A 22,294-nucleotide genomic window follows, 5' to 3' on the forward strand; every position below is an offset into this window, starting at 1 on the left:
AAATTGTCAGAATTAAATACTTCTGAAACTGGAAAATACTGGGTAAATTGTCAGAATTAAATACTTCTGAAACTGGAAAATACTGGGTAAATTGTCAGAATTAAATACGTCTGAAACTGGAAAATACTTGGTAAATTGTCAGAATTAAATACTTCTGAAACTGGAAAAACAACAATATTTTCCACATTGATGAGATAAATATTAAAGGGTATCCTGATAAATCTGGCATACCCCTTCTTTAAATTACATGGACAGTCCCTTTAAAAATTAAGACTTTGAAAAGTTGAACATTTTTTATTTACAAGCTAAACAACATAGAGTAGGTTTTCATTGTGTGACCAGGACATCAGGATATAGAGATATTGAGATTTGAACATTTTTTATTTACAAGCTAAGCAACATAGAGTAGGTTTTCATTGTGGGGTCAGGACATCAGGATATAGAGATATTGAGATTTGAACATTTTTTATTTACAAGCTAAGCAACATAGAGTAGGTTTTCATTGTGGGGTCAGGACATCAGGATATAGAGATATTGAGATTTGAACATTTTTTATTTACAAGCTAAACAACATAGAGTAGGTTTTCATTGTGGGGTCAGGACATCAGGATATAGATATATTGAGATTTGAACATTTTTATTTACAAACTAAACAACATTGTGGGGTCAGGACATCAGGATATAGAGATATTGAGATTTGAACATTGTGTTGAATAAGTATTGTTGAATAAATGACAATACACATATTTTCTTAGCATTAAATTCTGGTTTGTCTGATATAAGAGTTTAAAATAAAGAAATTGAGCCTTTGCCACAAACTTTCTTAGAACTATATCCTTGCAACCTGATGGTGTGAACCTGCGATATTTCAAACATAGATTATTTGATCTAATAGAATTCATAATTTTAAATATCTAAGGTCTACGACATTGGGTTGCGAGAATTAGGGATTAGAAAATCATAGTTTTTTTTAAAATTCCTCTTAATATGNGGGGGGAAATATTAAATTATTATTATTAATCAATTGTTATTAGATTTTTTTCGACATTCTTGTTTTTTTGCCTTTCTGTTTTTCTATGCTCTTTTTGGCTCTTTTCTTCACTTTGGTCTCAATATTCACTAAATAATAAAAGAATCCTGATAATATTTCATTAAAAAAGATTCAAAATGTCCTCAAAGTTATCATATCTAGATTTAAATTTTTTTATGTTGGCGCGGATTTAGCACCGGAGGAAAATTATATAAAAAATATTCTTTATTTTCTTCTTGCGTCATATATCTGTCTCCTGCAATCTTCTAGAATTTGAAGAAAGTTTTTTTGTTTCTTAGTTAGTCAAGTCTAATTAAGTTCTAAGTTATAAAAAGTTAGTTTGTTCCATATCATTTTGTGATACGTTTCTTTAGTTGTTGTTTTTTAAGGTCCCATGAAAACAAAAATATATAATTTGTTGTAATTTAGTCATACCTTCATGTTTACAACAAAAATATATAATTTGTTGTAATTTAGTAATACCTTCATGTTTACAACAAAAAAATATAATTTGTTGTAATTTAGTAATACCTTCATGTTCACAACAAAAATATATAATTTGTTGTAATTTAGTAATACCTTCATGTTCACACCAATTTAGTAATACCTTCATGTTCACACCAATTTAGTAATACCTTCATGTTCACACCAATTTAGTAATACCTTCATGTTCACACCAAAAATTTAAGCTTTTCTGATGACGTTGTTAACTTTTACTTGTGGACTATCGGTCATGTTTCATTCTAAGACGCGGGTTACTAATTTTTTTAAATCACAGGTCGAAATAATGAAAGGTTGAACCGTTACAAATCTACCCTTCAATTATTGAAATGTAAGTTTACAGTCAAAACATTTACAATGTCAGTTGTTTATTTATTTTTATTTATTTTAACTTGTTTATTTTGTTGGGAGAATTTGGTTAGTATTCTATATGCACTATACTAGTCTCTATGTTGGACAGTTAGTACTAACAATATGCAAACCTGGTTGCAATTTTAAATATCAGGTCCTTCTCTTCCTCCTCTCTTTTCAACCCCCTCCCCTCTCTCTTCATTTCTCATCCTTCTTGGGTAGTCTTCATACACTTCTACCTCATCCTTCTCTTCTTTCAGTAGTCATCCTTCATGTCCTCCCTCATACCTTATCATCCTCCTTCTCTTTTTAAATCCTTCTTCACTCTTATCCTTATCCTTTTTCTTCACCCTTTCCCTACTTCTAGTAATTCTCATTTCCTCATACTCCCTCATTTTTTCTCATTATTCCTCATTTTCCTTAATTCATCATCATTCTCTCTCTTTCTCCCTCATTATTCCCCGTTCTCCATCATTATCCCTCATTATTCCTCATTCTTCCTCATTCTCTCTAATTTTCCCTCATTATTTCTCATTCTTCCTCATTCTCCCTAATTATTCCTCATTCTTCCTCATTCTCCCTAATTTTCCCTCATTATTTCTCATTCTTACTCATTGTCCCTAATTATTCCTCATTCTTCCTCATCATGTCTCACACTTCCTCTCTTTCTAATAGTCTTCCTTCCCTTCTCTCCCTCCTCCTTCAACCCTTTTCTATAGTCTATCTCCCCCATTTTTCTTTTTTAATTAACTGAGTTTAAAATGTTGTTTGAACTTCAAATAATTTAATAGAATCTCTAGGGAGTTAATCTTTTTCATATCCTGGTAAGATATGTTTTATTCCAGATTTAAACATTTTTATTTGCAACAGGGCTTCTTAATATGTTAAAACTCTTTCATATGTAGGTAAAATGTATTTTTTCCATTCAAGGAAAAAGAAAAATATTGAAATTATTAAGAATATTTTTTTAGATTATGGTATTTTAGAATTTAGAATAAATTATATGACTTAGATGTTTAAAACCTTTCTTCTCATCGATAAAATTAATTAAAATAAATAAAATCTGATATTTTATCATCAGATCGTTTTTTTGTGCAACCCTTACTTTTAAACCAACCCGTAGTTTTATCGGAACACCTTTACACTGTTTTAATGATCTTGTTGTTTTCACAGAATTTCGGATGAATTCTATTTCATTTAGCTACTTCTCAGTGAGGGATTGCTGAAGGAGAAGCTGGAGTGGAAGGGAAAAGATAAGCAGAGAAATATTACGTTGTTATTGAGAAGGTTGAGAAGGATGACAGATCTGACAGATCAACGTGGAAACAAAAAATTAAGATTATCATAAAAGAAGAATGACAAAGAAAAACGGTTTCAGAGGAAGATGAAAGAAAGCTTGCAGAGAAAAGAGAGATGGAAAAATATTTATTATGGATAGGGGAAGAACAAGTGAAAAGGTTAAGGAGATAGTAGCTGGGAAAGAGAACAATTAGATGGTAGGTTGGAAAGAACAAGTAGATGGTAGGTGGGAAAGAGAACAAGTAGATGGTAGGTACGTGAGAAAAAGAACAAGTAGATGGTATCTGGGAAAGAGAACAAGTAGATGGTATCTGGGAAAGAGAACAAGTAGATGGTATCTGGGAAAGAGAACAAGTAGATGGTATCTGGGAAAGAGAACAAGTAGATGGTATCTGGGAAAAAGAACAAGAAGATAAGATTGACGGGGAAAAGTATGGAGACCTGATAAAAGAAGATGGTGGGAAAAATTATGGTTATCAACGAAGGTGAACAGAAGACAGGATAAAACGGAAAGATTTTCACGTTAAAAGAATAAAATAAAATAAAGAATAGTGTTTTCAAGATATCTGTGCAGAAGATATATAGGATTTGTAGAATAGGAGAAAATATTGATATGCGATACACAATACATAGAGGTTAGACTGGGAGATATGAAGCATAGTGTAGGAGTATAGATTAGGATTGTGCAAATAGGAAATAGATAATATGAAGGAGGGGAGAAAAATTGAATCAGGAATGAATGGTTGGGTCGGAGGAGAGATTAGAATAAGAAACAAGGTTGGGTCAGGAGAAAGAATAAAATAAAATCAGGAGTACAAGGTTGGGTCAGGAGAAAGAATAGAATTATGAGTAAATGGTTAATTGCATTAGGGGAAAGAATAGAATCAAGAGTACTAGATTAAATCAGGGAAAAGAATAGAATCAAGAGTGCTAGTCTAAATTGGGAGAAAGAATAGAATCAAGATTACATGGTAGCATCAGGAATAGAATCAAAAGTACAAGGTTAAACTGAGAGAAGGAATTGAATCAAAAGTACAAGGTTAAATTGGGAGACAGAATAGAATCAAGAGTAAAGGGTTGCATCAGGACAAAGAATAGAATCAAGTGTACTGGGTTGCATCAGGGGAGGGAACAGAATCAAGAGTATAAATTAGAATCAGGAGAAGATTCAAGTAAGGACCAGGGTTAGGTCGGGAGAGAGAATAGAATCAGGAAAACAGAATCAGGAGAAAGAATAGAAGGATGGTATAGAATTAAAAAATATAAAATTAGAAATGTATAAAAAAAACATAGTAATGAGAAAAAAGGTTGGAAAAAATCCAAAGGTGGGAGAATACCTGACTGAAATATTAGATAAAACATATTGATCGATTAAAACAACAAGACAGGTCGACAAGGACAGGGGAATTAAATTTCAAAAAGCTGAAAAGTTTAGAAAATTCAGATTAAAGGAGAGAAATTAGATGTAATTAGGTATTAGGAGAAACAAATTAGAGAGAATTGTTAAAAGGAAAATTGTACGCGGTATTCATCTATTTTAAAAAGTAAACAAGGACAAGTGAAGAGTTAAAGCAGAGATAAGAGAGTTACAGAGATTGATTAACACCTATAGTATGCGATATTTTCCACAGCATGTTCTATGAGCGGGGGAAGGCAGGCGGCCATGAGCCACCACTATTTCCCCTTCCGTACCACCACATTTGACTCTTCCGGGCAAAACTACTTTTTTAAATTGTATATTTAGGGCCTTTAAAGTGTGATTTTAAAAAATCCAGCCGCGTCACGCAAAAAAGCACAACTTAAACCATTTTTTCAATTCTAAGATTAATATTTTGTGTGTTGAATTCTTAAACTGTTTTACAATGAAATTTTTGACAAAGGAATTGAGTTTTTGCCACAAATCCCAATTTTGTAATACCTAAATCTCAACAACCAGATGATGAAAACATTTCATATTTCAAACTTACATTGTTTGATCCACTAGAATTCATAGTTTAAAATATCTACGGTCTACGATATTTGGTTTTAAAGAAATTGGGATTTAAAAATCCGAGTTTGTGGCAAAGACTCAATTCCTTTGACTGAGTATTGCATCTTGAAATATCACAAAGTCTAATGATTATTCAATTACTGACTCATTATACTAAATCCATCTTAAAATCACTCATTAACCAACTTTGTGATATTTCAAGATGATACGGACACAAAACATGATTACAGTCAAGGATATTGCAGAACAATGTCGTCAATTATAATTAAGCTTGAATAACGAGTAGTTTATTGTAAACTTTAATCAAATTATATTCTTTGCATGAAAATTTGGCATATAGTATTGACTTAAATGTAAAAATAATATATTACATGTATATTAAACTTATTTTTAAGTAAACAGTTAACAATAACCAAATGTACTCTCCTAGACTGTACAAATACCGAGATTCTTATGTACTGTATATACCTACAGTACACACCTTCAGTTCGGTATTACTTACACACTCTCTTTCGGTACAGACACACATACATGACGTTTCCGCCCCCTGGTCCATGGATTGCCCTGGTCAAATCTTTACCCGCAGGTCACTTATGGAGAAACAGCAGTAAGAATTTAGAACTATTATTTTAAAAAACTAGGATGTTTGAAATTTCATCATTATTAATTTCACTAGCAAAGATTTCGCTGTCAATCGGGCATACACCTCTTCTTTAAATTGAGGTTCACTTGAAATAAACTTACAGAACCTTTAATAATTGGGAACAAAATGGAAGACATTTTACAAGGAAAGGTAGAAATTTTCTCAATTTTTAATTTTCAATTCCTAAATTCTTTATTAGATCTTTATTCTCAAGCTTGAAGAGATTACAATTTGTAAATGCCAATTTTTTATTAAAGTTTCAGTTTCAACCTATTACAAAGCAGAATAAAGGGGGGGGGGAGTATAATATTTTTAAGCATCTCTGAAAAAATAACAACATTATAGGGGCAAGTGTAAAATTTTTTAGACTTTCTTCATCTGTCAATTGTGGGAAAAATAAAACTGAGAAAATTCATCGTATTATAAAAGGAGGGGGCGAGGTAAGAGGGGGGGAGTGGCTATTGTCCCCTATAGAAACAACCTTTGATTTCATGGTAAAAATTTAAATATCGACGCATCATATATTTCGAAATTTTAATTAAGAAACATTTAGTTTAATTCTTAATATCATACACAACGTGAATAATTTCCAAACTCAGACAGAAATGAAGAAAAAACGAGAAAATATCCATCAAAACGCATTTCCATATAAAACGTTTCTATGATTATTAGAAATATATATATCTATTAAGAACGTAGAATACAGGTTGAAATTTAAGATTATATATGTTCGTTGATTAAATAGAACACATCAATGAGGAATATACATAGAGAATAGAATATATAGAGAGGAATTAAAAGAATCTCTCGGTATGAATTTTTTCAATCCCTTTCAGCCTGAAAGGGAGTTCAAAGTGTACAAATCATGTAAGTGTTCACAAATTATATGCAGTAGAGTACATTAATACAGTATGTTCACTAGACTATCCATTTCAATTTCGAATTTTTTAAACTGTTAAATAAACTTTATAATGAATTAGGTGAATAAAAACATCATTTGATTTATAGTTATAACGGAAAATCATCGTTTGTAAAGTGGAAGGCATAGAGTCTATGTGAAATGATCATTGGTCAATTATGAAACCAGCCTAATTCATAATTTGGTTTTCTTTTAACAATAATTTTAGTTTCTATATAATGATATTCCAGGGCCCAACAGGTTATATAGCATAAATATGTGAAGTACACCTGCAGTATGGAAACAGTACAACAAAATGTCCGTTTTACACTTTTTTCCAGTAAATTCCTCTCTATATATTCTATTCTCTATGGGAATATAGTAATATAGCTAACTCTTACTAATTATTCCTATAAATTATGGTATATTAAATTTATGTAGAAAAATTAGCTAAGAATCTTGAAAAAATAATAGTACCAATTTTCCATACTATACATTTTATATTTTCATAAAATGCTAATAAGAAATATTTTTGTTTATCAATAATTAATGACTAATGAATGGATCCCCGTCGATTTATCTTGTCTATAGTTCTTTACATTTAATGTTCAGTGTAATACAGAAGAATATAGAACCAGACTTCTCTTGTCTTATCTTTATACTTCCTCCAGTACTTTCCCTAACCCTGATAAATCCAACCTTTAAACTTATACATACAGATCCAAGTAACCCATGATAGGGTTTATCACGCGAGAAATATGATCTCCGAGGACCGAGATCGCCGTACCTGAGTCTTTGATGTAAACACAGAAAAACCGGTTCCAAAATCACGAAACCAGTTTGGTTGGTTAGGATCACTGTACACAACTGAAGACTGAATTAGATAGGAAGGAAAGGACCCGGATATTGGGCATGCGCACTGATCCTCTCTTCTTAAACTTAAACCTTCGATAATCCCTCAAATAAACAGAATGTAAACATTAAAAAAGGCTGAACAGTGAACAGCTGCACTGTAAGCACTGTCCAAGCAACTGCCTGAATGTATTGCATCAAATACCGGTTCCTGCCTAAACAGCTTACCGGTTGAAACAGCTGAGCAGTATCATTGGATAGGACAGCTTATGGTGCAGCTGCTCCCAGATAACTGTCAAACTTTGGGTCGGATCACGCAATAGTATTTCCAGGCTCAGCCTTGATACTTTAAACATTCTTAAACTTCTTTCCCCTCACCTTGATGGTATTTACCCTTTCCGGTATAATCTCCTTACTTTTAGAATTTAACGTTCTTCTTTTCCCTAATTTAATCAACCTAATTCTCAGTTAATCAGATATACCCTGCAGAGTGCACATGAATACACGTTCTATCGATCTATAATTCCTCCTTCTTAGTCTGTACTCTCCGTATTATTTTTTTTAGTTTATCCCTCTCCTCCTCAGTTCATCCCTCTTCTCCTTAGTTCATCCCTCTCCTCCTTATTTCATCCTTCTCCTCAGTTTATCCTTCTCCTCCTCAGTTCATCCCTCTCCTCCTCAGATCGTCCTTCTCCTCCTTATTTCATCCCTCTCCTCCTCAGTTCATCCTTCTCCTCCTCAGTTCATCCCACTCCTCCTTAATTCATCCCTCTCCTCCTTAATTCATCCCTCTCCTCCTCAGTTCATCCTTCTCCTACTTAGTGTGTCCTTCTCTTCCTCAGTTCATCTTTCTCCTCCTCAGTTCACCCCTCCCTCCTTAATTCATCCCTCTCCTCCTTAATTCATCCCTCTCCTCCTCAGTTCATCCTTCTCCTCCTTAGTTTGTCCTTCTCTTCCTTAGTTTATCCTTCTCTTCCTTAGTTTATCCTTCTCCTCCTCAGTTCATCCTACCTTGTTTATCCGTCCTTGATCTTGAGTTTTATCTTTAATAGAAACGAGATATGAAACAAACTTTAACAACAGTTAAACATATTTTACAAAGGATGTTTGTCTTCTTCTACTTCTCAATATATCCTACTTCGAGAACTGTATTTTTTGGTTCTTTTTTTAATTATACGATTTTCTTTCCAGGTTTTTTACAATTCCACTTCCCATCTGTCATCAAACCATAATTTTTTGTTTTTATTTAAATCATTCTCTTTAGTTTGTAATGCGTTCTTTATCTAGTTCTGTTTATCCCTCTTCAATATCTATTCGTTATATTACATATTTTCCCTGTTCTCTTTCAAAGCTCATTCTTTCATCTTCCCTCCAAGGTTCCTTCATAATACATATATCTCCGCTTCCCTATGGGTTCTCCGAATTCAAAGTTTTGATAAATGGGCTAAGTTTGGAATTTCTTCCATGCATCCTATCTCATCTTTCCTTCTGGACTCCATCCATCCATCCATATCCATACAATCCTCCATCCATTCACATACAACCTTCCATTCATTCACATACAACCCTCCTTTCATTCCCATACAACCCTCCATCCATTCACATACAACCCTCCATTCATTCCCATACAACCCTCCATCCCTTCACATACAACCCTCCATCCATCCTCATACAACCCTCCATGCATTCCCATACAACCCTCCATCCATTCACATACAACTCTCCATCCATTCACATGCAACCTTCCATCCATTCCCATACAACCCTTCATCCTTTCACATACAACCGTCCATCCATTCACAACCCTCCATCAAACAACTTTAAGGACAAAATATATACTAGATTTTATGAAAAAAGTAAAGGAATCGAGGCTTTGCCACAAACTCAAACTTTCTAATCCCTATGTCTCCGCAACTAGATTGTGCAAACCTTAGATATTTCAAACTTAGATTATTTGATCTAACAGAATTCATAGTTTAAAAAAATATAAGGTTCACATTGGGTTGCAAAGATTTGGGGATTAGAAAATCAGAGTTTGTGGCAAGCACTCAATTTCTTTCAACTTGTTTTGTCATCACCAATCTATTTTTGGGTTACTAATCTTTAGAAATGACGACTTTTGAATCATATGATTTTACTTTTATTTTATCAAGTTTGAACTTGCCAAGTTTGATTATAAAAAAACTGAGCACTTGCCTCACACTATATCGATGAAACCTGAGGCTTTAAAAATATTTGATCTAGCAGAACCCATAGTATGAAATATGAAATGTCTACCACATCAGGTTTCAAATTAGAAAATTAGAATTTGTGGCAAGTGTTTAGTTCTTTTGCATTGAACATTCTTTATGTTCTGCACCTTTTCCCTGGCTAGGTTTCGGGGCTTTGGTGGGAAATAATGATCCTTTGGGTCTCTGGGGAAATCCTGTTTATCTTTAACGTCCTTCCTCACACCCATGGGAGGGTTCATATCAACACATACATTTACCATTCACTGAACCATCAACTACAGGGTTATAATTATACAATTGAACATGTGCTTCTCTTCCCAGCTTGGATCTATAATATTCCCAACCTTGGTTCATCCCGGAGATATATAATCTTATCTTGAATAATGTAATCGTTCCCGCAGCTCTATATTTTACACAGTTCTACCAGATACATGGAGCTAATTCTAACCCATATCTGCATTAAAGACCAGATAACAGAACTTGTGCAATGTTTAACTTTCTTTATATCTCTCCTGTTAAAAATATTACATATATTGTTTCAGTGTTCATATAGATGTTTTTGTAAAACACTATGGTGGGCCGAGACAGATGGCCGACGCGTTAGAAAAGCTTTTTTTTTGCTTGGTCGAGAATGTAGTTTAGAGCCAATTGTGTTTTTAATGATATTTTTTACGATGACAAAGGAAAAATCACTTCTTGCATGATGAAAATTCACACATTGTGTGATATTTTTGAAAGTTCAAATGATTTATGTTTAAAAATGGGAAATTTTGTTTTGTTTTCTGTTTTTCTGTTCTTGTAATGACAATGAACTGCAGTTGTATGTACTCGGGGAGAGATTATATTTACTTCCGTCCCTTAGTTCCATGCATCAAGGGTAGTCGAGAGACCTCGAACTAATTTCAAACACAATTACTACCGCCATTCTTGTGATAGAATGGATTTGTAGGATTTGCATGAAATTATCCTATAGTAGCTGGGAGTATAGCTGGAGATCAGACGACGGAGCAGACATAGAGAACTCAGAGGAGATAAGATTCATTACTTAACACACTTCACATTAAACTATACAGAGAGAAGAGGACGAAGAGGACGGATGAATATTGTTGGCAACCTGTTCTCTAACTTTTCTAATATATTATAGTCTAGTTTAACACAAAATAATTTTTTTTCCTTTATAAGAATGAAATGTTTAAACCTAAATGTATGTATACTAGGCTTTCAGAACGCTATGAACTTATCTTCTTTTTTAACTACTAATTGTTGCACTAACTGTATATTTTCTCATTGTGTACCCTTTAAAACAATTACAAACAAAGTTGGCGGACTTTAAAATAGTTTTTCGTTCGACTTTTTTTGATGGCAAATTTTTGAAATTCTTGTCATCCAAAAACCTTCCCTGGGGTCATGTGAGGTCCCAAACCAAATTTGGGTCAGATCGGCTTAGCCGTTTTGACGTTTACGAACAAATACTCAGACAGACAAACAAAGTATATATATATATAGATGTAGATGTAGAAAAGGAGAAAACAAGACCAACAGAGAAATCTGAACACGGCACAGCACTTATCTCTATCTCTCTATACTTGTCTCTCTAAACATGAAAGAATCCGTGATGATATATGATACAAAGAGCTAGGGTTGTCCACTTTACCAGACCTCAATATTAAGATACTCAACTAAGACAATGTGTAAACATTCCACTTAGAACGATTATAACCTTGAAGGGAAAAAAATCTGTTGAATCTTATATACATATCCATGGTTTATACAGGGTTACCCACTGTGATAAAACTTCAGAGACGACTGTACAGAATTTCTTAGATTTTTTCCCCTTAATTCGTTGGTTTCCTGCAATAGTTTCGTTTTAAGTGAGCAATGAAGATTTGGCAATGCGATTCAAGCACAAAATAACTAAGTTCACTTCTGTCACGGTGGAACATGGCCAATTTGAATTCGAACCGGACCAATCTAAAGTACCGGCCTTAGTGATGTGCGGCTAGTACCGCTCTGCCTCTAATCTATGGTGGCCTGGTTTCAACTTTGATGGCGGGGCCAGACTTATTACAGTACCTGGCCTATCATATGCCTATTTTACTCCTCCCACTATATCCAGCCTAAGGTCATCTTTCCTACCCTTACCCTTGTTTCGATTCAGTCTAAAACCAGAGAATATATTCCGGCATCCCTCCGTCCCATACAAAGAAAACATATCAAATATAGCAACACGTTTTAACTAGTGAATACTTAAATCCTACGATCCGTGAATTATTCTACTTAAACAACCAGGGTTTTATTTTCAGAAGTAGCATCCAAATATTTTAGACTGACCTGATCACCTTCTTCGATCTCAAATCACTCCTTAATAACCCCAGACACACCCAACTAGTAAGTTACCCAATTAAACATTAAACAATTTTGTACTGATATATTATTATTACTAAAACTGTATTTTGTAGGTTTGAAATAAATCAATTTATTTGAAACTTTGTGTTTGTGGATTAGAGGAGCCTTCGAACCTTCCGTTCGTGATTTGTGTCAACATGCGTATATAGTGAGAAGTGTGCACTTAGTAAATAAAGAGTACAAAAGGTGTAACACATTTAACCTAACAATAGATAGAAACTACTTTAAATTGGTATGAAAGCCTACAGAAAAGAAAATTGTCGCTTCAAGTTTAGTATGCAATTATATCGACGTAAATGTCTTAGGAAAATGTTTTGACAGTTTTTATTTTTTTTAATATTTAAAGTCTATATACTATATATATACTTTGCTTGTCTGCTGTGGGACCTCATATGATTCCAAGGAAGGTTTATGGATGCTTAGAATTACAAAAAATTGTTTCCAAAATGTTTGATTTTCGAATTTTTTTCTAAATTCACAAAAAAATGTATTTCCGCAACATTTTTTTATTGTTTTATCGAAGAGAAAATGCTGAAAGATTAAGTAAAAAGTTGAAATAAAAGATGGCCGTGAAGCGGTCTGATAGCCTAATGTTATAGAATTATAAACAATGTTCTCAACTTCTGAAGTTTATATGGTGTATATTGCATGAAATAATTACAAATGATATTTTAACTTTTTAAGGAAAAATTCAATTTATTTTTACACTATTGTAAGTAGTTCTGATATTCCTAGAAATTTGCACAACCATTATGCATTAGCGAAGTTTGATAATTAAAAAATACATTACCTATTTTATTTGAACATATAAAATTCTAATTTTTTAGCTTCTCTTAAATATCCGACAAAAATCTTTTGAATCATCGAATTGAAGTTTACATTTTTCATTTTGAACTTTCCAATTTGTTTAACGACTTTTAGATGAGATCAAAATACAGTTATGATTCTGCCACCATCTGTATTCTACAGCAATGACTGGATGTAAAAACAATTTTTATTACTTTCACGATAGTTCAATTTTTCCCCCCCCCCCCCTCTTCTCTACAGTCGTCTAAACATTTATGACTTATGAAACAACTACTGATACTTTGTTATCTCTGACATTACTTTACACTTGTTTTAACCCTGGATTTGATGAATTTTAAGCTGTTTTTAAGTTTGGTTTGGTGTTCATAAGCACCTTGCCCATAAATATGTCCCGGCATGACGGCACCATCTCTGAATTTATGTGCACCCATTCCGTCTCTAGATATATATAATAACACAATAATTGTATTGCGTTACGCGTTTTTGAATGTAAGGTTTATTGCGCTTTTATTCTTAGACTTTTATTCTGCGATTTCGAACAAAGAGTTGAAAATTGCTATCGACGAAATAATGAAAAATATTTTGACTTCATTAAAAATAAAAAGAGATTTATCAAACTAAATTACATTTTGCAGATATGAAACCTGATTCCTTGTTTTCGTGGAATAAAAGTTAGATCGTCTTGGGCTTATTTACACAATAAAAGTTTGATTTCAGATGTTTTTCCATCCCAACCTTGTTTTTCTATATTTATATATATATATATTGTTGTTTAAAGAATTTTAACTACTGAGGATCGTCATGATAGGCGTGAAACATTATGTTTAGTATAATTCTTTTTTAATAAAAAAATATATATATATATATATAGTTTGCTTGCTTGTCTGTTTGTATGTTTGTGTCCAATAAACGCCAAAACGGCTTAACCGATCGGGCCTAAAGGAGTTGAGTTTTTGCCACAAATTCTTATTTTTAAATCCCTGTGTCTCTGCAATCCGTTCTTGTAGACCTTTGACATTTCAAACTAGGAATTCTGACAGATCACATATTCTAGGTTTGAAACATAAAAGGCTTATCGCATCCTGTTGCAAAGATAAAGTGTTTTGAAAATTGGAGTTTGTGGCAAAAACTCAACTCAAAAAGAAAAATTTACAAAAAAAATAATAAATCCATGAAATTTTTTTGTTATTCTTTTATTTTCCACGAAGTGATAATACTCAAAGATGAAGCTTTTAAACAACATGGATACACATAAACACAAAATACAAGAGAAGCTGTCAATTAAAATACTACTTTTTCATTACTTGTAAACTTGTAATTCGAAAAAAGCTTGTTAACAATAAGTCGTCTTCATTGTATTGATATAATCGCCTATTGTACACCTTCACTTTTTAATGTTATTTTTTCATGATTTTTGACTAGCACATTTTTTAGCTAGTGTCATTCTTTTTTCCAGATTGATTCTCTTTAACATATAAAATAATAAGATAATGATATTTATCTTGAAAAGCTGAATTTAAACCTTGAAGTCTGTATTCGCGTCTAGAATGAATTTATATTTAAAATATTTTGAAACTTTAGAGATAATCCTAAACCTGAGGCTGCTCACTTACAGGGAATCTCTCAGATAAAATACGGATTATCTTTTAGAATCTCACATATTCTTGGTTTCATCCGGTCTTCCTCATGGATCCCTTCCAGCCTACTTTTCTTCATTCTCTTCTAATCCTCATTCTTATCTTTACCTGCTGAGAGGGACTGTATATGTGATTTAAATTGAGTGGCATGTCCGATTCACGACAGTATCCTTTTAACCTCTGTCCGATTCACGACAGTACCCTTTAAACCTCTGTCGGATTCACGACAGTATCCTTTTAACCTCTGTCTGATTCACGACAGTAACCTTTAAACCTCTGTCTGATTCACGACAGTACACTTTAAACCTCTGTCCGATTCAATACAGTACAATTTAAACCTCTGTCTGATTCACGACAGTATCCTTTAAACCTCTGTCTGATTCACGACAGTACCCTTTAAACCTCTGTCTGATTCACGACAGTACCCTTTAAACCTCTGTCTGATTCACGACAGTATCCTTTAAACCTCTGTCCGATTCACGACAGTATCCTTTAAACCTCTGTCCGATTCACTACAGTACAATTTAAACCTCTGTCCGATTCACGACAGTATCCTTTAAACCTCTGTCCGATTCACGACAGCACCCTTTAAACCTCTGTCCGATTCACGACAGTACCCTTTAAACCTGTCCGATTCACGACAGTACCCTTTAAACCTCTGTCTGATTCACGACAGTACACTTTAAACCTCTGTCTGATTCACGACAGTATCCTTTAAACCTCTGTCTGATTCACTACAGTACACTTTAAACCTCTGTCCGATTCACGACAGTATCCTTTAAACCTCTGTCATATTCACGACAGTATCCTTTAAACCTCTGTCTGATTCACGACAGTACACTTTAAACCTCTGTCTGATTCACTACAGTACAATTTAAACCTCTGTCTGAATAACATGAAAGCGACAATTTCCTTCTTATTTTATGCTGCATAAATCCGCTAGTAATTTTTACAGAGAAAAGACAATTGAAAATAATCAAATCCAGCTGAAAAAATAATAATATCAATTCTTCCTCCTCGATGACCGCTGTGAATTGGGCACATCACTCTATAAAGGAAAATTAAGTTAAATTACGTCTACAGTCTCTTTAAACTTTCTTTTTGACATTTTATATCCTTATCCTTGTCTAGTCGAGAATATTGAGCTTTTCCAATATGAACAGACCTTAATATCTTACCTTGACTTATCCGGGATCTATACAAAGCTTACTCCTCTAACATTTGTTTATATAAAAACTAGCTGGATTGGTTCGTTCTCCAGGTTACTCATACTTACTCCCGTCGTTTACCCGCGCTTGGTCTTAAATCATCATTTTAGCAGTGCCCGAGGTTGCCCGTGGAATTCAAGAAAATTCCATAATTTTTAGCATGTTTGGGTTCCTTCAATAATTTCAGCCAATTTGGTTCAGCCGTTTGGCCTGATATAGCGAACATATAAATGAGCGAAGAGCTTTATTAAATAGATAGCTTTTAAGGGATGGCTCAAAAATTACTCTAAAGTAAAATCAAATCTAATTAAAGTATTTTCGAGTATTTTAGTTTTGAGAGTTTTCACTGAGAGAGGCAGTGCAACAAACAACAAAGTGTCTCCACGGCTTGGATTCAAAGTGTCTCCACGGTTTGGATTTTTATTTTACCAAACTAACTCACTTATTCTCACTTAACTCTACATGTACACTTCAGAGCTATAGAGAGCACACTTGTTTTTTTAACTTTTATAGTTTCTAAGAATTAATTGGGAAACCTTTGGACCTCTACAGAGAAAAAAATTCAAAATCATTTTCATGTCTCTGGATGAAAATCGGTTCTTAATTGAAAATCTATATTTTAAATGAAATAACTTAAATAAATCTTTTATTCTGCCTTTGAAAGACTTTTAACTAAACTAAAAAGGCGGAAATGCAGCAACACGTTGAAAAGATAAAGAAAATGGAAAATGTTTGAATAAATTGGATAAATAAAACCAAATGAATTTTACAGTAGGTTAAAAAAAAACTAAATCAGTTGAATTAAAATTTTACTAGAAATTAAAGAACTATCAATTTTTCTCACTCGATCATCGACGACTGTATAAAAAGAATTCGTTTTCAAAAGATTTAGATTTATTTGAACTCTTCTTGGAACTGTGTTTTTTATATCTTTTTTGTTAAACCCTTATATTCATGAACCTTTAATTTTCTTCATTTTTATACGATAGTTTAATTCATCCCCCCTCCCTCTCATGATTTAATTGAAAATAAGTTTCCTAGGAAAAATACACTTTCTTTTTACATATGTTTATTTGTGTTGATAGAGAATAAAAAGAAAAGCATATAATTAGAAAGTATTGCTTTTTCCCCCATACTCCCATATCAACACTTTTATACAATGGCCAGTGTGCATGGTACTACAGTCAGACATATCAACATTGGAATAGGAAGACGACAATTTAGTGTTTATGAAGCAAACAATTTTACAAATAGCTTAGAATTAGATAAATAAAGAAATATTTTAAAGTGAAATCGTAAATTTAATCTAACTGTCTTCTCCCTTTTTTACAGTTGTATGGGTCCCACTGTTTGGATTTACACAACAATGTCATAGAGGGTTAACCATCAAGGAATAGATTTCAGACACGACACGACAGACATGTCAAATCATTTAGTATTTCATTGAAAGGCTTTGTATTCTAGGTAAAAAATATATGATTACTGGACAAGGAATTGGATATGAAAGGACTAAATGATAGGGAATATAGGACAAGGAAAGATATGAAAGGACTAAATGATAGGGAATATAGGACAAGGAAGGAGATGAAAGGACTAGAAATTATGGTGAATATAGGACAAGGAAGGATATTAAAGGGAAAGAAATTACAGGGAATACAGGACAAGAAAGGAGATGGAAGAGAAAGAAATGACAAGGGAATACAGAACAAGAAAGGAGATGGAAGAGAAAGAAATGACAAGGGAATACAGTACAAGAAAGGAGATGAAAGAGAAAGTAATTACAGGGAATACAGGACAAGGATGGATATGAAAGGACAAGAAATGACAGGGAATACAGGACAAAGATGGATATGAAAGGACAAGAAATGACAGGGAATACAGGACAAGGATGGATATGAAAGGACAAGAAATGACAGGGAATACAGGACAAGTCTAGACATTCCAAGATTGATAGATAGATGATCAAATAAATTGAAGCGCTTTGATTTATATTGAGAATTCTATCTATTGGAAAGAAATTCTTTGTTTTCTTTTCTTTTTCCTTTCTGCTGGCACAAACCTAATGTCAAGGTTTAACTTCTCTACTCGTGAGAAAATATCTTGATGATCTTTCCAACATTCTATTCTTATTTGTTATTTGTACAAGCTTTTTTCTTTACTTTTTTGCAAAAATCCATAATTAACACTCGCTCACTAAGCATAATACTTATTATGAACATTATAATTTCGATGTTAATTTATCCGAAAATGGATTTTTTGTTCATGAATAGAACGTATTAAAAGTAAAAGTCATTTAACCAATCCTGATATTTATCCGATCCATTTAAAGAGTTCTGACGTATATCTTATCAGCGCTGTACAGATATTGCCAGAAGAGATCTATCTTTATTAAAGTTATTGTGATGAATTCCTCACTTTTACTTTCACCTTTTTCTAACACCTTTCTGTCCCATTTTTCCTTTACATCTTTCTTTACATTTTTTCTTCACACATTTCCTTTAAAACTTTTCTGTTCAAATTTTCTTTATACCTTTCCCTTACATCTTCTTTTTACACTTTTCCTTTTAAACTTTCCTTTTAATCTTTCCTTGACACCTTTTGTTTTACCTTTCTTTTTTTTAAGCCTTTCCTTTACACGTTTACTTTACTCTTTTCTTTTTCACTTTTCCTTTTCACTTTTCCTTTCACCTTTTTTTACACCTTTCTATTACAGCTTTCTTTTACACATTTCCTTTACATCTTTCCTTTACACCTTTTCTTTGTACCTTTATTTACATCCTTCCTTTAAACCTTTCCTTAAATTTTCCTTGGCACTTTCCTTTACGCCTATCTTTTCTACCTTTCCTTTACACTTTTATTTTTTACTTATCCTTCCCCTTTCCTTTCACTTTTCCTCTAAACCTTACCTTGACTTCTTTATTTACGGACACCTTTCCCTTAAACCTTTCCTCTACGCATTTCCTTGACTCCTTTCCTTTCCACCTTTCCTTTACACCTTTTCTTGACACTTTTCTTTTAGACATTTCCTTAACAGATTTCTTTTACTTTTAACTTCTATGACAATCTTTCTTTATTATTTTTTGAACAAATTTTCTTTCCAACAATTTGATGTTTTTGTTAAACAGTACTTTCTTTCCTTTCACATGCAACTTTTCATACTTTCCGGAAAGTAATGAGCTATATTTTTAATATCTTAAATCATAATTTGAAGAAAAAGTTCAAATTTATATTATTAGTTTTCTATTCCTCATGTTTTTCTAGAAATAATACTTGAAGTGGATTTTAGAGCTAATATCTCTGCATTATGTAATTTCAGTTTAACATCCCGTTCCACCCTTCTCAACACTGCAGAACTGTCTCGTTTGACCCCTCAAGCTTTATGTATTCTTTATACAATACGTAAACAATAAACATCGTTAATTGAATGATTGATTGTGCATTATCTGGTCCTGCTCTAGCTTCTGTTTACCCTCCCTCAAGGTGTATATTTGAATAGAACTGATTCAGCAAACATTGTTAAAACAGTTTCCACCTTGAGTATACAGAAACCAGGTTCTGCGCAGGACGTTTCTCAGGGTTCTCTTCTGGGCTTCTCTAATCCTTGTCTGTTAACTCACTATCACCACGTATTCACAAAAATAACTAATTGATTCTTCTTATGTATTTAAAAGATGGTTTGCGTGATGTTTTGTAGTGTGTATCGACCAGGACTGGTGGTGTGAGGGAGAGAGAGAGGACTAGACTGAGCCTCAACCAACTGGACCTCACTCTCAACCTCTATCATTCTTCACAAAATGGTCACCAAACGTCCAATTTACTCCCTAACACAACCTTTACAGCCTTTCACTTTAACCCAAACCATTCTTTACTGCATTAATAGGTTATTGATGGCGGTTTTATTGAAACAATGTATACTTAAAGCTCAAGATATAATTTGATAAAGATGTATGTTTCATACGATGTTCATGTTGCATTTCATTATTCCTTATTCAATATTATCCTTTTCTCATTCTAAATTAACATCTGCCAAACCAAAATGATAGCAGTCAGTCAACATATTCATAAATTTTCGTATTATTCCCCTTTACTTTCCAATCCTCTAGTATCCCTGGTTCCTCTAGTATCCCTGGTTCCTATAGTATCCCTGGTTCCTCTAGTATCCCTGGTTTCTAAATTATCCTCGGTTTCTCTAGCATCCCTGGTTCCTCTAGTGTCCCTGGTTCCTCTAGTATCCCTGGTTCCTCTAGTATCCCTGGTTCCTATAGTATCCCTGGTTCCTCTAGTATCCCTGGTTTTATTCTCTAATATCCCTGCATTCTCTAATAATCCTGAAATTTCTAATATCCATGTATTCTCAAATATCCCTGTATTCTCTAAAAATATCTGTGTATTCTCTAATATCCCTGTATTCTCTAATATCCCTGCATTCTCTAATAATCCTGTAATCTCTAATATCCATGCATTCTCTAATATCCCTGTATTCTCTAAAAATATCTCTGTATTCTCTATTATCACTGCAATTCTCTAATATCCCTGCATTCTCTAATAATCCTGCATTCTCTAATAATCCTGTAAACTCTAATATCCATGTATTCTCTAATATCCCTGTATTCTCTAAAGATATCCCTGTGCATTCTCTAATATCCATGAATTCTCTAATATTCCTGTATTGTGTAGTATCCCTGATCATTGATCAGTGTAAACTGTATAGACGTGAAACAACAGTGACAAAGTACATTGTACTGTAAACATCCATTGCTCTAACTGATCGGATCCATTTTTTCCTGAGTTAGAAATAGAAAGGTGTATAAACAGACCAATTTACCTTCTCAATGTATATAATTTTTATAAAGATTTACAATTGGGAAACTAAACTTCTTTACAAAGTATTTTACCCTTGTCCCCATGGTTTCCCTGTTATAAAGCTTTTCGCTGATTTATAAATCTGGATTTCCAATTTTCAGATTGATTTGAGTTGAGTTCAGTCTTTCCTTATATTAAATTTAAGGAGAATAGTTCTCTTTTCTTCCTGAGCAGTTCTCCCAGAAAAGAGACTAACCACTGGAGTTCATGGAAAGAATAAAATGTTCATAAAAATACAATTGTCAATATATTAAAGAAAAGACAAAAAAAGTCACGTCATTACCTTTATATATCATTGATTATATTCAAATAAAGCAGAAGAGTTTAAGAGAAAGGGTCTGGCAGGTTTGATTTAAATTTCCAAATTTTATAACGTTCCCGAAATGGGAGCGAAAATAAGTTAAAAATCACCGAGTTCTTACCGCCAACTGTTTTTATTCCATATCCTTGCAACCCGATGTTGTAGTCCTTTGATATTTCAATCTATGAACTCTGTTAGATCAAGAAGTCTCATTCCTTGTGAATAACCCTGTTAACAGATTTGTTAAAGATGAGTTATTTAGATCATCTGAACAATCACACAGACCTTAAAAATGTATTTTCGATATAAAACTATTTTTAAAGACACATTTTATTTTAAAATTCATAAAAGTTAAATCTCTATATTCTAGAGTGTGCAATTTAAACTTGAAAATATTCTTCCCTAGGGAACATTCTCTTCATAAAAGATTTAACAGATAATGAAGAAAATTACACCGTAGACAATATATAGACATTTTATATGGGGATACATTTAAGTCAGAGGGGGGGGGGGTTACACAGTGTCAGGTTTATAAAGATAAGTAAATTAACCATTTGAAACATTTCCAAATAAAACATTGATATCCGCCTTAACAATAATCTATTGGATCTTCAGGAACTACAAGAAAACCAATGTTTAACAGGATTAAATTGTTAATTTTTTTCATTAATCATAATCCTGAGAAAATTGAGTTTAATATTTGTGTCATCGATGTTGGATGGGTAGTTTTGCGGAACAATCTGAGAGAAATCTTAGATTCACGAAGTTTCATTGGAAAACCTAAGCCTCAAGATTTCCAGAAGAAATTCTGCGCCTATAATTTTTCGGGATGTATAACTTTGAAACAAATAGATTATACATGATCTACAGGATCTACGGGATCTACGGGATCTACGGGATCTACGGGATCTACGGGATCTACAGGATCTACGGGATCTACGGGATCTACAGGATCTACAGGATCTACAGGATCTACATGAGCTACAGGATCTGCAGGATCTACAGAATCTGCAGGATCTGCAGGATCTACAGAATCTCCAGGATCTGCGGGATCTGTAGGATCTGCAGAATCTACAGGATCTACAAGATCTACAGGATCTACAGGATCTGCAGGATCTACAGAATCTGCAAGATCTGCAGGATCTAAAGAATCTCCAGGATCTCCGGGATCTGCAGGATCTACAAAGATTTTACTGATAACGGAGAAAATTACAATTTAGACAATATATACATTTTATATGAGGATGCATTAAAGTAGAGGAGGGGGGGGGGGGGGG

General features: G+C 33.3%; 2 protein-coding genes across 2 annotated transcripts in view; both read right to left on the bottom strand.

Annotated features, from left to right (window-relative positions):
• LOC111695867 (tyrosine-protein phosphatase Lar) overlaps positions 1-19,581 on the bottom strand; it is a 132,808-nt gene extending 113,227 nt beyond the window's left edge. Inside the window, exon 1 of the mRNA XM_023465330.1 lies at positions 19,386-19,581. The gene's annotated coding sequence lies outside the window, so the exon portion shown is untranslated. The remainder of the gene's footprint in view (positions 1-19,385) is intronic.
• A 2,289-nt stretch (positions 19,582-21,870) lies between these two features.
• LOC111695868 (opioid growth factor receptor-like) overlaps positions 21,871-22,294 on the bottom strand; it is a 765-nt gene continuing 341 nt past the window's right edge. The window contains exon 2 of the mRNA XM_023465331.1: positions 21,871-22,196. Within this exon, the coding sequence (XP_023321099.1) occupies positions 21,871-22,196 (326 nt within the window). The remainder of the gene's footprint in view (positions 22,197-22,294) is intronic.

The sequence above is a fragment of the Eurytemora carolleeae genome, unplaced genomic scaffold (assembly GCF_000591075.1).
Source record: "Eurytemora carolleeae unplaced genomic scaffold, Eaff_2.0 scaffold122, whole genome shotgun sequence".
Lineage (NCBI taxonomy): Eukaryota > Metazoa > Arthropoda > Copepoda > Calanoida > Temoridae > Eurytemora > Eurytemora carolleeae.